Below are 16,112 nucleotides of genomic sequence, written 5' to 3'. Positions count from 1 at the left end.
AAGAGTTGGAGCTCTCATTACTATGGTGGGCATATTGTTTCTCTATTTCAGAAACTTAAGAAGCTTAGGAGTGGTTTAAGGAAACTTCACACCTCCTACTTTACTAATCTTTCTGATAGAGTGGCTACTTGCAAGTTAGCTCTTAAGCATTGCCAGGACAAACTCAGTAGTTCTCCTATGGATTCTACTCTTCTTAGGGAGGAGAGGGCTCTGGTTCAAGAGTATCTTCAGGTTAAAAGAGCTGAGATGCAAATCCTGTTTCAAAGGGCTAAAGTTCAGCATATTCAGCTTGGAGATTTTAGCTCTCAATATTTCTATGCAAAGATTTCTGCCAGGAAAGTTAGGAAGAACATTGGGAGCATTCTTGATGCAGCTGGTAAGCTATGTACTGGCTCTCATGAGGTTGCTCAGGGGTTCCTTGCTTACTATTCTTCTCTGCTGGGCTATTCTACTCCAGTTCTGCCTTTGCCTTCCCATCTTTTTCTGCATGATACAATGTCTCCAGAATAATGTGGCTCCCTTATACAACCTGTGAGAGTGCCAAAGATTTTGGATGCATTGAAATCTATTGACAGAAATAAGAGCCCAGGTATTGATGGTTACTCCTCTGGCTTCTTTTTGGATGCCTGGATTGTAGTTGGTCAGGATTTTAAGAATGCTGTCTTGGAATTCTTTCAAACTTGTTCCATGCCTAAGGTGGCTAATTCCACTTTGCTTGTCCTTGTCCCTAATATGGATAATCCTCTTACTGTCAAAGACTTCAGACCTATAGCCTGTTGTACTACATTTTATAAGGTCATTATTAAAATACTTGCTAATAGACTGAAACAGGTCCTGGACTCCATTGTTGGTCCGAGCAAAGTCGCTTTTTGTGGTGTGAGAGATATTTTTGACAATACTATGTTACCTCATCAGCTTGTGTCTAAATATGGCCGTGCTTATCTTACTCCTATATGTTTATTAAAGGTAGACATCAGGAAAGCTTTTGATTCAGTGAATTAGACTTTTCTCAAGGACTGTATGCTCTATCTTCATTTCCCTTCAGCTTTTGTGGACTGGGTCATGGCCTGTATTACCTCTCCTTATTACTCTTTGCTGATAAATGGTGAAGTGCAAGGGTTTTTCCCTGGTAAATGTGGACTCAGGCAGGGTGATCCCTTGTCCCCATACCTTTTTGTTCTCTGTATGGAGGTGTTATCAAGGCTTCTCAGAACACTCCCTAAGGTGAATAATTTCTCATATCACCCAAAGTGTGTTCAGTTGAACCTTACTCACCTTATTTTTGCTGATGATTTACTTGTCTTCACTAGAGAGGACCTCCCTTCTGTCAAAGCTGTGTCTGACTGCCTTGATCAGTTTAGTATGCTTTCAGGTTTGGTTGCTAATCCTTCTAAAACTGATCTCTATTTTGGAGGAGTTGCAGCTGATGTTAAGGATCTTATCTTGGCTGCCACTGGGTTCAGTGAGGGTAAATTCTCTTTCAGGTATTTGGGTCTGCCTTTGTTCAATGCACGGATTACCCAAGATATGTATCAGCCCCTGCTTGATAAACTAAAAGCAAACATTATGCATTGGGCAAATAAGAATTTAAGCTATGCTGGGAATGTAGCTTGTGAATTCAGTCATTTTTTGTTTAAACAACTTTTGGGGGGCAAGTATTTTGTTCCCTAAGGTGGTCATTAAGAAAATCAATAAGATTTGCAAGGATTTCCTGTGGGGTATTTCTGATGGAGCACGAAGGCATACTTTCCTTAAGTGGCAATTACTATGCTCCCCAAAATTAGAGGGGGAGATAGGCATAAAAGAAGTTCTAAGTTGGAATTGTGCGCAAATGATCAAATGGGTCTGGAAATTGCACAATAAACCTCAGTCTATCTGGACTAGATGGGTTCAAACTTATGTCCTTAAAGGGCAGAGTCTCTGGTTAGCTAGGCAAACAATCTCAAATTCTTGGTATTGGAACAATGTGGTTAAGATGAAAGATCTTCTTCTTAATATTGCTGGCTCTTCTTCCCTTGCAATGCAGCTGCTTGAGAGGTGTACCTATCATGCTAGGTTTGATACTAATGCTGCTTATAATCTGGTGAGAAGTAGGCGTGAGCCTGTGCCTTGGCATTCATTTTTTCATGGCAAAGGCTGTCATCCCAAATACTCTTTTACTGGCCTTATAGTTATGACTGATAGCCTCCCTACTGTGGCTAAGCTTATTACTCGTGGGTTTTTTTTGGTTAATCGTTGTGTGCTCTGTGAATGCTCTATGGAGGACCTTCACCATGTTTTCTTCAACTGCTCTTATTCTCGGCAAGTTTGGGCTGCTGTAGCTCAATAGGTGCATCTCCCCCTGTTTTTCTCCTTGGATACTATTGTTCAAGCTTTTATTTCTGAGTTCAGAAATGGCAAGCAAAAGGCGTGCTTGATGGCCTCTTTTCACTTCATCTGGAAGGAAAGGAATTCTAGGATTTTTAAGGGGACTAAGACCTCGTCTGATTCTCTTTGTATTGTTATTAAACGTGCTGTCTCATTGCGTTTGTATGGCTCTTTTGCCTAGGTTTTTTGTTGGTCATTTTCTTTTTTAGGGGGCCTCCTTGGTCTCCTTTGTAGGAAAGGGTGGCAAGGATCTTGTATGCAATGCTTATTTTGTTGAAATAAAATATCTATAACTTTTCGGCAAAAAAAAAAAACAATAATAATAATAATAATAATAATTGTTAGGCCCAATTTAGCCTGGTCTGACTTCAATTTAGCCTGACCTTACTAGGCTGATTGGGGCAACCAGAGACCGGACAAATCTAATTACTATTTGGCAGATGAAGAGTACCACAAGATAAGCAAGCTACTAAATCCTAGAAGAAAAGCCTGATGGTAAGTGCAGAATAGCCTGGCAGGACACTCAAGCAGGCTGGATTAAATTGACAAACAAGAAATACAGTTATATGAACAAATAACCACGTCCTACTCTCATGGAAGACCAAGTCCAACTACAAAGAGCATATAATCTTAGCAAATCAGAACGTGCAAGAGGAAAAGAACAACGGTTTGTTGAAGAAGAACGGGTCAACCGTATTAATAGGGAATGTGCCCTATTTTCCAGCTAACAACTCCAACGATCAAGGGGAACGTTGAGGTTGAATGCAACGTTAGCATCTGAAGAACTATAAATAGCATGATCTAACAATTGTAAAAGATATATTATTTTTTCATCAATTATTTACAATTTATCTCTTGCTCTTTCCTGGATATTCAGTTGTATACACGAGTTTATGTTCAGCTTGTCAAAGTGATACAAACGATATTATTTATACTTAATTCTTCCTTGTTATTTACTCATACTATTATTCTAAATATATTGAACTAGATACCCTTATTACTCAATAAACAAGCCGGATCCTTTCAGGGAAAATCCTGCTAAAACAATTGGCGCCCACCGTGGGGCATCTAGTTCGTTAATAAAAAAAAAATTCCTTTACCATTCTTCATTTAATATTCACATACAAAAATGGTAGAACTCACCCCAGAACAACAATTGGCGGCTGCCTTAGCTAAGATCAAAGAATTGGAGACAATTCAAGAAAAGGCAGCCCAAGCAGAGGCTGAAATCGGTAGGCTTAAGGAATCTGAGTCTAACCTGAGAAAAAAATTGGAAAATCAGGCTTCAGGCTCCAAGACCAGATTCGAACCAGGAACCCCATTCTCATCCATTATCAAAAACATTGACTTTTCCAATTTTGGAACTCCGGAGAAGGATACCTCATCCGTTACCCAAATCATTCCCAACGATGAAACAAACAAAACTGAAGCAGCAATAATGATGGCTATGCTTCAGGAAATTCAAAAACTCCACAACAAAATAGAAAATATACCTGGAGTGCCAGACCCTGTGGCTGAAGTAGAAGTTGACAGCTTCGCTGATTCACCCTTTGCAGATGAAATTGCAAAGATTGATCTCCCCAAGAAATTTATCGTCCCATCCATGAGAACTTATGATGGAACCTCTGATTCACAAAATCACGTTGCCATATTCAAAAAGAAGATGTTAGCCGCCTCAATACCCAGTGAACTCAGGCAGGTCTGCATGTGTAAAGGCTTTGGTACAACCCTAACTGGAGCAGCATTACAATGGTTCATCAATCTCCCAAATGGAAGTATCAAGAATTTTGCAGAACTGGTCAATGCCTTCAATCAACAATTTGCAAGCAGCAGAGACATGGCCAAGAGACCCAGTAACCTATTCAGGGTAAAGCAACTTCCTGAAGAATCTCTCAAAGAATTCCTGGCAAGATTTGTCAAAGAGAAGGTAGCCATTCCCAGGTGCGACGAATAGACGGCGGTAGAAGCCTTCAGGCAAGGAGTCCTGCTTGACAGTGACATCTATGCAGACTTAACCAAAAAAGCCTGCCCAACCTTTGCCACTGTTCAATCCATCACCTTAGAACATGTCAGATTGGAAGAAGATCTCAACTTCAGAACAAACTCGTCCGGAGGAAAGCAAGGCTATGGACACACTAACAGGAAAAGCTCCTACCAGAATGGAGGCAACTCCAGATCAGCACCCTATTCCAGACTGAACGATCTGAAGTCAACATGGCACAAGAACACAAAGGTAACCTTTCTAACCTACCAACTATTCCTGAATATAACTTCTCTATAAATACTGCAGGATTAATCAAACGCGTGGAAAGCTTGGGAGACACGGTCAGATGGCCCAAAAAATCCGACAACCCCAGGAAAGATCCAGCGAGATGGTGTGACTTCCACCAAGACATCGGGCACACCACAGAAGAATGCATCCAACTCAGGAAACAAGTGGCATACCTCCTAAAGAAAGGATATCTGAAAGACTTAATCCAGCAGCCAAAGAACAAAGATGAAGGACAAAACAAGAGAAATTCAGGGAACAACAGAGATCCTCCTCCTCCTCCTCCTCCTCCTCCCCCCATCTATGAAGTCAAGTTCATAAATGGAGGATCAGAAATCTGTGGCTTAACCAGCTCGGCTGCCAAAAGAATATCCAGGGAGTCTAAACTTCAACCCCCTCTTAGATCTAAGTCATTACCTGTTGTTACTTTTGATGACTCAGACTTGCAGGGAATATCAGATCTACACCATGACAGCTTGGTAATTACCATGCAAATAAGCACAGCTAAGGTATCAAGAATCCTGATAGACGGGGGCAGTTCGATCAACTTGGTGATGCTTGACGTCCTCAAAGCTACGAGGATAGATGAAGAGAAAATCATCAAAAAATCCAGTGTCCTGGTTGGATTCAGCGGAGAAACAAAGAACACCCTGGGAGAAATTAGCCTGCCAACCTATGTGGAAGGCGTGGCTTCCTATGAAAGATTCGGGGTAATGGATTGCCTATCCTCGTATAACGTAATCCTGGGCAGACCATGGATCCACAACGTCAAAGCAATCCCGTCAACATACCATCAATGTGTGAAAATACCAACCGAATGGGGGATAACCACCATCAGGGGAGAACAAAGGACAGCTCAGGAATGCTACACCCAGGCTTTGAAACCTTCAAAGTCAGGTAAGTCCCTCGCATAGGAATTAAAGTCACCTATCAGGAAAGAATATATTGCGCGATCCAGATGGAAACAGGAGAGGTTATTCGGACCCTGAATTCCCCTCGACAGGAAGGTACTTGTAGGGTCGATGCACTGACTCGTCAGACCCAATCTGGTCGACTTTCTCAAAACTAAAATGTCTTGTTTTGCTTGGTCACATTTTGATATGATTGGTATAGATGCTGATATTATAACCCATAAGTTAAATATTGACAAATCCTTTAATCATGACAAAGAAAAAGGAGAAAATTTGTTTGCAGAGAGGCATGAAATCATCAACCAAGAAGTTGACAAGCTATTGGACATGGGAATGATCAGGGAAGTAATGTACCCCGACTGGCTTGCAAATGTAGTAGTCGTCCAAAAGAAAAACGGCAAATGGAGAGTCTGTGTAGACTACACCGACCTAAACAAGGCCTGCCCCAAAGATCCATTTCCCCTGCCACATATCGATGCAATGGTGGATGCCACTGCAGGCCACGAGATGTTAACATTCATGGATGTCTCCAATGGATTCAACCAAATAAAGATGCACCCCACAGATCAGGAAAGTACAGCCTTCATCACTGAAAGAGGAATATACTGTTATACTGTTATGCCCTTTAGATTAAAAAATGCAGGTGCAACTTATCAAAGATTAGTCAACATGATGTTCAAAGATCAAATAGGAGATACCATGGAAGTCTACATTGACGATATGGTAGTCAAGTCAAAAAAGGTAGAAGACCACATTAAAGACCTGGAAGTAGCCTTCCAAATACTGGAAAAATTCAATATGAAGCTCAATCCACAGAAATGCCATTTTGGAGTCTCAGCAGGCAAATTCTTGGGCTATATGGTGACAAAAAGAGGAATAGAAGCCAGCCCTGAACAGATCAAAGCCATCCTGCGGCTAGAACCACCAAAGACAGTCAAAGACATACAAAAGCGACGGGGAAGAATAGCACCAACGAACGGGTTCATTTCAAGATCGTCAGAGAGGTGCAAATCATTCTATAATCTGCTAAGGAAAAACAAAGACTTTCAATGGACCCTTGATCATCAAGCTGCCTTTGAAGATCTAAAAACATATCTATCCTCTCCTCCTTTGTTGGCAAAACCAGTCAAAGATTTAACCCGTGACAAAGATAATTGTCGATCCACGGAAAAATATTTGTTAGTGCAGTCCTGGTCAAAGAAGCATACGGACAACAACACCCTGTCTATTACGTAAGTAAAAGTCTACTAGATGCGGAGATCAGGTATGGCCTACTTGAAAAATACGTTTTAGCTTTAATTATGAGTTGCACAAAATTAAGACCATACTTTGAAAGCCACCCTATAATAGTCAGAACCAATTTTCCTATCAAGTCTGTACTTAGGAAACCAAAATTGTCCGGACGAATGTGCAAATGGTCATCCCACTAAGCACATACAACATAACATTTGAACTAAGGACAGCAATTAAGTCACAAGCACTAGCAGACTTTGTGGCTGATTTTAGTCCAGCCCTAGAACCCGACCTAATAAAAGAAGTAAATAGATTGACCAATGACCAAACAGACCTAGAATGGACCCTATTTGTCGATGGTGCAGCCAACATGAGAGGCACGGGCCTAGGGGTAGTACTAAAATCGCCACAGGAGGATAAGATAGTACCAGCTATAAGCTATGCATTTGAAGCCACCAACAATGAGGCGGAGTATGAAGCCCTAGTAGCTGGATTAAAGGTATGTATTGACCTTGGTGTACAAAACCTAAAGGTACGTATTGATTCCCTCCTTATTTCAAACCAAGTAAATGGAGTATATACTGCAAAAGACTCAAAAATGATGCTTTATTTGGAAGTTGTCCAAAATCTAAAAACAAAATTTCGCAATTTTAATATTGATCAAATTCCTAGGGACTTGAATACCCAGGCCGATACCCTAGCCGGCCTAGGATAACACTTTAGTCCCCCTGACTTTGATAAAATACCCATCGTACATCTATTAGAACCTGCAATAAACAAACAAGATGAAAGTTTCCCAATATATATTGCCAATTCTTGGACAAAACCTTACTATGATTGGCTACAACAAGGAATCCTCCCCCTGAATAAGCAAGACGCTAGGGCACTCAAAATCAATGCTGCTTCATATACTATTATTAACAACGTACTTTTTAAGAAATCGCAGGCAGGACCATACCTCAGATGCCTGGAACCACAAGAAGCTGAACAGATACTATCAGAAATCCATGGAGGATACTGTGGAAATCATAAAGGCGGAAGGAGCCTGGCAAGCAAGGTACTCAGAACAGGCTATTATTGGCCCACTTTGAGGGCCAATTGCCTGGAATTCAGCTCTAAATGCGAAGCTTGCCAGATTCATGGACCATATATCCACCAGCCATCTGAGGAACTACATTCCATATCCGTCCCCTGGCCATTTATGAAGTGGGGCATGGATATAGTAGAAAAACTACCTCAAGCACCCGGGCAAAAAGTTTTTATGCTAGCAATGACTGACTACTTCTCCAAGTGGATAGAAGCTGATTCATACAGGTAAGTCAAAGAAAAGGATGTCATAGCATTCATCAAACGCAACATCATATGTAGATATGGCATCCCTTCTGAAATAGTATGCGAAAATGGCACGCAATTCGTGGGAAAAAGAACGGCGGCTTTCTGTGCTCAATGGAACATCAACCTGGTGACCTCCACACCAGGATATCCAAAAGCTAACGGCCAGGCAGAATCTAGCAACAAAGTAATAATCAGTTGCATAAAGAAGAAGCTAGAAAGAAGGAAAGGTAGATGGGCTGAAGAACTCCCCTTGGTCCCTGGGGCCGACGAACCACGCCTAAAACATCCACAGGCCAAACCCCCTACTCCTTGGTCTATGGATGTGAAGCAGTAATCCCAGCAGAGGTCGACATTCCATCAGCCAGATGCAGCCTGAATACAATAACGAGCAATATACCTTTAATGGAGGATAACCTGGACTTGACGAAAGAACTAAGAGATGCAGCTAGCATTAGAATGGCAACATATCAGCAAAGAGTTGCAAAAAGCTACAACAAGACTGTCAAAGCTAGAGTATTCAGGGTAGGAGACCTAGTTCTCAGAAAAGTTTTTCAAAACACAAAAGAGAAGAACGCCGGCAAATTGGCCCCAACCTGGGAAGATCCCTACCTGATTGACTCAATAGTCGGCCAGGGAGCTTATAGACTACAAACCCTGGACGGCGAAATGATCCCAAGAGCTTGGAATATTGCACACTTAAAACTATTTCACATATAAAATATATCCCCCTGTCCAGGTATAATCTTTATCTTACCATTTTCTGCCTGATCTGATACGAAACTAAATGAATGATATTTACCATTATATGAATAAATGCCTTATATGATTTCTTCCATTATGTGCCCAAATACTTATCAATATTCTCGTATTTCCCTTTAACGAGTAGAATCTTCAATATTTGTTTTACATACTGTGCTTTACTTAAAACAAATTTTAAAGATTGGGGGCCACCCCACTGATATCCAACTATATCCAACTTTCAGTTGCAAAAACAGGCCTTAAAACATTGAGCTCAATTTAATATATAAACCTGGAAACCCTATTCTTGGCTTGTATAACATAGATGGGTCGTAAGCCCTCCAGACAGGCAAGGGACATAAGCCCTCCAGACAGGCAATAACCCCACCCATGACACAAAGAACTGGCCAGATCCAGCGCAAAAAACTGGCCCGATCCAGTCGAATAACTGGCCAGATCCAGTATAAATAACTGGCCAGATCCAGTACACATCCAACACTACAAATTTACCTTATCAAAACACAAAAAGAAACCAACAAAGACCAAATATTTATTCAAAACCGAAACAAAATATTCATCCAAAAAGCCAGCCCTACTACATACCTAATAATTATTCATTCCAGGAACATCCCCCCTGGATGGGCCAAAACGAAAAGCAAAAACATAAATCTAAACAGGCTTCGAACCAGTAACCGACTCACAACCATCCACCATTTCCTGATCACCATATTTCTCCTTGGAAGGAGGAGAATCCACTTCTTCTTCTTGGCCCATATTAGCCAAATCAGGATACTGGGTGTCCAGAGCTGTCTCATCCCGATCCGGATCCCACTTAGCCCGGTCAGATTCCGGATCCCTCAAAGCATCAACCCGGCCTTTTCCAAAGAAGTACTGAGCAGCATCAGCAAGCCGCGCCTCCACCAGCTCTTTTTCAGCACCAAGCTCTTCATTTTTCCTCACCTGATCCTGCATTGCCTGCTTCTCGGCAGCCAGCTCTTCCTTGACAGTCTTCAGCTCTTCCCTTGCAGCCTCGAGCTCTTGCCTGACAACTTTCTCAGTGTTTTTTGCAGCCACCTCACAAACCAAAGCAGCCCTAGATGCCTCACTAGCCGACCCCAACTGAGATTGAAGTACTACCTCATTACCCCTGGATGTGTGCAGCTCATGGTTAACTTTATCTAATTTCTCTTCCAAGCTAGAAATCCTAGACTGGGCATCCCTGAGCTGACAAGCAGTAGCCAAACCAGCGTCCAATCCCTACAGAAAAACAAAAGAAAGTCAATCAGCCAAACATAAAGCAACACAAAGAACACATAATAATTAAAATGTCCCTTTGCAACTAACCTCCTTAGCTTGAGAAGCAAGGGCAGCAGCCTTTGTCACAAGAGAAGACAAGATAGAAACCACTTTAGTAGAAGACTCAAGGGTATTGTCAGATAAAAGCTGGCCGCTCATACTAGCAGAGAAATCATTTATCTGCGCCCGGGCAGCATCCATATCGTCCATCCGAGCAGACACCTCCCTGACACTTCTGATTGGCTGAGCCTGAATAGGATCTTTCTCTCTCCCTTCCTCTTCAGGAATGATAGCTTCCCTCCTCCTTTTGGAAGCCTGAACGACCTCTGGTGATACTAGCCTGGGCGGTTCCTGGGGAGGCTGGACATCAGAAACTAAAACGTCAAGTGTCTTGTCGCTCCCACTAGCCTCCTGGCTCTTGGACTGTTCAGCAATTCTAGCAACCCCAGCTTTCAAGTTGGCTGTACTAAAGCTGGCCAACCTAGCAGAAGATCTGTATACTGAATGAATAAAAAATACATATAAATATCAGAAGAGAAGCGACAAGAAGACAACAATCAACACAAAGACATATAGAAGACGTACAGGAAAGTGCAGTGGAGCTAGGCTTGCCTCTGGGTACTTTAACCACATTCAGCTTAGTCTTCATATACCGGGGCAATAAATCCCTGCCCAGACTAGCAGGCCAAGCCCTCTCTTCCTCAGGAATAGAAAGAAAGGCCTCTATCCTTGAAATAGCTTCCTCGTCAATAGGGTCGAAGTTCCAGTCAGGAGCTGCAAATATCACCAAAAATGCACAGGTAAAACTTAAATATTCCAATTTCGTATAATATAAAATGCAAATTAAGAATACAGGAAACCTACCACTCTCCAAAGGAGGATATCTCAAATAATAAAAGCCTGACCCCAGACTTTCAGTCCGGATAAACAGGAAAGTCTTTGCCCAGCTTTTGTCATCTCCAGAGTCCAGGTTAGTAATTAATTGAGACATTTTCGACTTAATTCTCAAATTGAAATGGCCGGTAGAAGGATTTTTCATATGATACACTGCTTTGATATCGTTAATAGTAATTACAAGTTTATGTTTAGCACATAAATTTTCAATAGAGTGGACAAGTTTCCAAACCATTGGCATGATTTGGAAAGGTGATACTTCCATGGCACGAATAGTATCAATCATTAATGGAGTAAAAGGTAACTTACAACCTGCTTTGAACGCCCATTCATAAATACAGAACCAACCGGGTGACACCCAATTAGCTCTGACTGGACAAAACTCAGGAATCCAAACCTCAGCCGAATCAGGAATTAATTTTTTTCTCCCTTAAAACCCTATCATAGTTCGTTTTCAATAGGTTTTCTTCAGGGAAATAGGGGTCCAGAGATTGAAGAGCAGAAAAAACGGAATCTTGATATTTAAACGCAATAGCACGAGCAGGAGGATCAATTTCAACCACCTCCTCCTCATGGACGTCTGTAGGTTTAGGTTCAGCCGCAGCTTTCTGGGAAGCAGGACTCTTTTGGCTCCCATATCCTTTATTGTTTTATTTATCGTGATAAATTAATGTTACTTAATAAGAAATTATAGTTAGCAAACTGGAATTCCTGGGAAATAGGGAAGAATTTTAGAGAAAATTTAGCAAGAAAAGTGGAAGAATTTTGGTGAAAAATAAACTCATCACAATTACCGTATTTATAGAAGAAGAGTAACGGTGCAAAAACCCTAGAAAACACAAAACTGTCAGCATGACATCATGTAGTTAGCCGTTGCAGTGATTAACGGTCACTAGGAGTCTAAGAGTCATTGAGTAAATATAATTCTTTTTATTGTTTAACCCGGTAAAATTGACATCTCACCCCTGGCCTGATCCAGCACGGGTAAAATGTCAAGGGGCAATTGTTAGGCCCAATTTAGCCTGGTCTGACTTCAATTTAGCTTTGACCTTACTAGGCCGATTGGGGCAACCAGAGACCGGACAAATCTAATTACTATTTGGCAGATGAAGAGTACCACAAGATAAGCAAGCTACTAAATCCTAGAAGAAAAGCCTGATGGTAAGTGCGGAATAGCCTGGCAGGACACTCAAGCAGGCTGGATTAAATTGACAAACAAGAAATACAGTTATATGAACAAATAACCACGTCCTACTCTCATGGAAGACCAAGTCCAACTACAAAGAGCACATAATCTTAGCAAATCAGAACGTGCAAGAGGAAAAGAACAACGGTTTGGTGAAGAAGAACGGGTCAACCGTATTAATAGGAAATGTGCCCTATTTTCCAGCTAACAACTCCAACGATCAAGGGGAACGTTGAGGTTGAATGCAACGTTAGCATCTGAAGAACTATAAATAGCATGATCTAACAATTGTAAAAGATATATTATTTTTTCATCAATTATTTACAATTTATCTCTTACTCTTTCCTGGATATTCAGTTGTATACACGAGTTTATGTTCAGCTTGTCAAAGTGATACAAACGATATTATTTATACTTAATTCTTCCTTGTTATTTACTTATACTATTATTCTAAATATATTGAACTAGATACCCTTATTACTCAATAAACAAGCCGGATTCTTTCAGGGAAAATCATGCTAAAACAATAATAATAATAATAATAATAATAATAATAATAATAATAATAATAATAATAATAATAATAATAATAATAATAATAATAATAATAATAATAATAATAATAATAATAATAATAATAATAATAATAATAATAATAATAATAATAATAATAATAATAATAATAATAATAATAATAATAATAATAATAATAATAATAATAATAATAATAATAATAATAATAATAATAATAATAATAATAATAATAATAATAATAATAATGATGATGATGATGATGATAATAGTAATGATGATGATAATAATAATAGTAATGATAATATTTTTAATAAACTTAGCTTTGTTGTTGCTACGAGGGTGGGGGCCCAGCTTGTTTTTCGGCTCCCCACCAATTTCATGTAATCGTTATTTTTTCTTTTAATGATAGTTGCGCGCATCCTTTTATAAAAAAAAAAGAAAAGAAAAAATAATAATAATAACCATAATAGTAATAATAATAATAATAATAATAATAATAATAATAATAATAACCATAATAATAATAATAATAATAATAATAATAATAATAATAATAATAATAATAATAATAATAATAATAATAATAATAATAATAATAATAATAATAATAATAATAATAATAATAATAATAATAATAATAATAATAATAATAATAATAATATTAATAATAATAATAATAATAATAATAATAATAATAATAATAATATTAAAGTTTTAGCTTGGCTTGGGGTTTCGGGCTCGAGCTCTGACATCGATGTTAAAAATTACCTATACAAAATCAGTGCGGGAAACAAATGTAACAGCTGGAGGAATATTCTATCGGGTTGTAGTGCCGCGGGTATGGTCTACGCCATCTGGGAGGAGAGAAACAATCGTCTTTTTGGAGAAGTACAAGCTACCCCGGAGATAGTCGCGTCTAAGCTCCAAAGTATTTTGAAAATCCGCCTTTCTGATAACCAGCATCCTCGGATTAGACAGTGGTTAGACTTTACAAATTAATTTGTAAGTTGTGATTAGCGGAACTTTATTGCGCCCTCGGTCATTAGTGTTTTTGTAAGATGCCTTCTCATTTCTTTTTTTCCCCTATGTGGACGAATACAAATGAGTTTAACTTTCTTGCAAAAAAAAAAAAAAAAAAAAAAAAAAATAATATTAAAGTTTGTGGCTCCCCAGAGAAATCAGAAGAAAGTGTTTAGACCTGTCTCTAAACCTGCTACTCAAAGGTAGAACCCTGCCATGGATGGAATTGACTCCGGATGCAAAGGGAGAGATGGTACCTCAGCAGGAATACTACTACAAATCCAGGCAACTACAACGCCCCTTTAACAACGCTTATTCACGAAAATCACAATAGACGTTGTAGAATGTATGGCGCGAATTTTACTAAAATTAATTACAACGGGTATGGTTATATAACCGTTGTTATAAGTTTTAACAACGGGTCAAACATGCACAACCGTTGTTAATAATTTGGCGCAAAATTGGCGCAAAGTTAGTGAAAAGTAATCACAACGGTTATTTTTTAAACCCGTTGTTAAAACTTATTTAACAACGGTTGTTGTTTAACAACCGTTGTTCGTTAAAACGTTTTAACAGCGGTTTTTGTTTAACAACCGTTGTCAATACTTTCTATATTATAAACCACACAAACACAGATCAGCTACAGCCACAAAACACAAACCTTAACACAAACACAAACACAAACACAAACACAAACACAGACAAACACAAACACAAAACACACACTTTCTCATCGTCTCTTTCTCTCTTTCTCATCGTCGCTTTATCATCTCGCCGTCACTGTTGATTTCATCGTCTCTTACTTTCTCTAATTATCAGGTAAATCTCGCCGTCCCTGTTGGTTTCATCGTCTTTCATCGTCATTATTGTCTTTTTCTAATTATTTCATTTTCATGTATGTGATTTTATCGATCATTATGTTATTTCTCTAAGTATTATTCGCTTAATTAGCTAGTAAAACAAATTAAATAAAATAAAACAAAGAAGAAGCAAGATGATAGAGAGGAATGCATGATAAACTTAATTAATATATATATATGTATATTATATATATATATATATAATTAAATTAAAAAAATTACATTAATAAAAATGCAATTCTTATATTTTCATAGAGAGTCTTATTCTCTTCTATGATATACGTCCTCTCCTCCTTAGCTATTTGGAGGTTCCGTTCAGCAGTTGCTATATCGTCATATAGCTGCAACTGCTGCTGCTCTGTCAAGCCATCTTTTTTGGCATCCTTCAGTACGGATCGAGCATCCACAAGGTAGCTCCTGAAACTGTCCTCAATGTGGAGCAACCGGCGGATGAAACTGTTGTTGTTCTCGATCATAGTAAGAGTCTTAAGGATGATATCATTCATTTTGTTGATGAAGTTTGGAGTTTGTTTGAAAGATTAATTAGGGTTTGAAGTTTGTTTTAGCAGTTAGGGTTTGGAGATATTGAGATAATGGAATGGTAGTTGAGATAATGCATGTATTTATACTAAGTAATGTGTGGTTTGAGTTGTTTTTTAATTAATATATGTTAGGAAGTTGTGCCATAATCATCATCATATCTCTCTCTGCTGCTTCAAATCTTATTATAACCCTTCTCATTCCATATTGTCCATTCATATGCACAGGGATGGCAGTAATAATACATGCATCGGAATTATAATGGGCCGTAATTATGCATGCATCTAGTAATATTTAATTTAATTTTTTTTATTTTTTAAAAACAAACAACAACGGTTATTGAGAAACAACCCGTTGTCTTTAGTTATAACAACGGTTTTGTATATTACAACCCGTTGTTATAACTTTCCCCCCAAAATTGAGTCACACTTTCCACAACGGGTTTTTATATTTAAAACCGTTGTTAATAGTTTTAACAACGGGTTCCTTAAGAAAACCAACCGTTGTTAAAACCTTTTACAACGGACACTTTAACAACGTCCGCTTTTTTATATAACGGTTTTTAACCGTTGTTATAGCCTGTACCTGTAGTAGTGAAAGTAAGGGAAGCTCTACTGAAGTTCATAAGGAGTCAGGCTCAGAATGCTGTCAGCTAGGTGTGTCTCCAAATGGGCATCAGTTGAGCAGTTCCATACCTCCTTCTGTAAAGCATTGTGGACCCCTTGTGTTAGGTCAGTTTCAGACTTTCCAGGGCAATGTCTTAAATATGCAGTAGGGTTCCCTGAATTCTACATCAGGAGGCCATGGGATAGGTGGTACCTCAGACTATACTGCTAGCTTGCTTACTCTTTCTTTAGGAGGATGGGGCTCCGTATGCTCCTTGCTAGGCCTTCATCGTCTCTTAAAGAGGGGGTATGTTGGCTGCTAGT

The 16,112-nt window shown here is 39.0% G+C and overlaps 1 protein-coding gene across 1 annotated transcript; it reads left to right on the top strand.

The window, feature by feature from the left end:
- Window positions 1–1,062: 1,062 nt before the first annotated feature.
- On the top strand, window positions 1,063–2,329 carry LOC141601710 (uncharacterized). The gene is made up of 2 exons (XM_074422007.1): window positions 1,063–1,484; window positions 1,885–2,329. The coding sequence occupies exons 1-2, from the start codon at window positions 1,063–1,065 to the stop codon at window positions 2,327–2,329; spliced, it is 867 nt and encodes a 288-aa protein (XP_074278108.1).
- The last annotated feature ends 13,783 nt before the right edge of the window (window positions 2,330–16,112 follow it).

This window comes from Silene latifolia, chromosome 9, assembly GCF_048544455.1.
Source record: "Silene latifolia isolate original U9 population chromosome 9, ASM4854445v1, whole genome shotgun sequence".
NCBI lineage: Eukaryota > Viridiplantae > Streptophyta > Magnoliopsida > Caryophyllales > Caryophyllaceae > Silene > Silene latifolia.
Note: the sequence above shows the minus strand (reverse complement) of the source record. Positions and strands in the feature narration are given on the sequence as shown.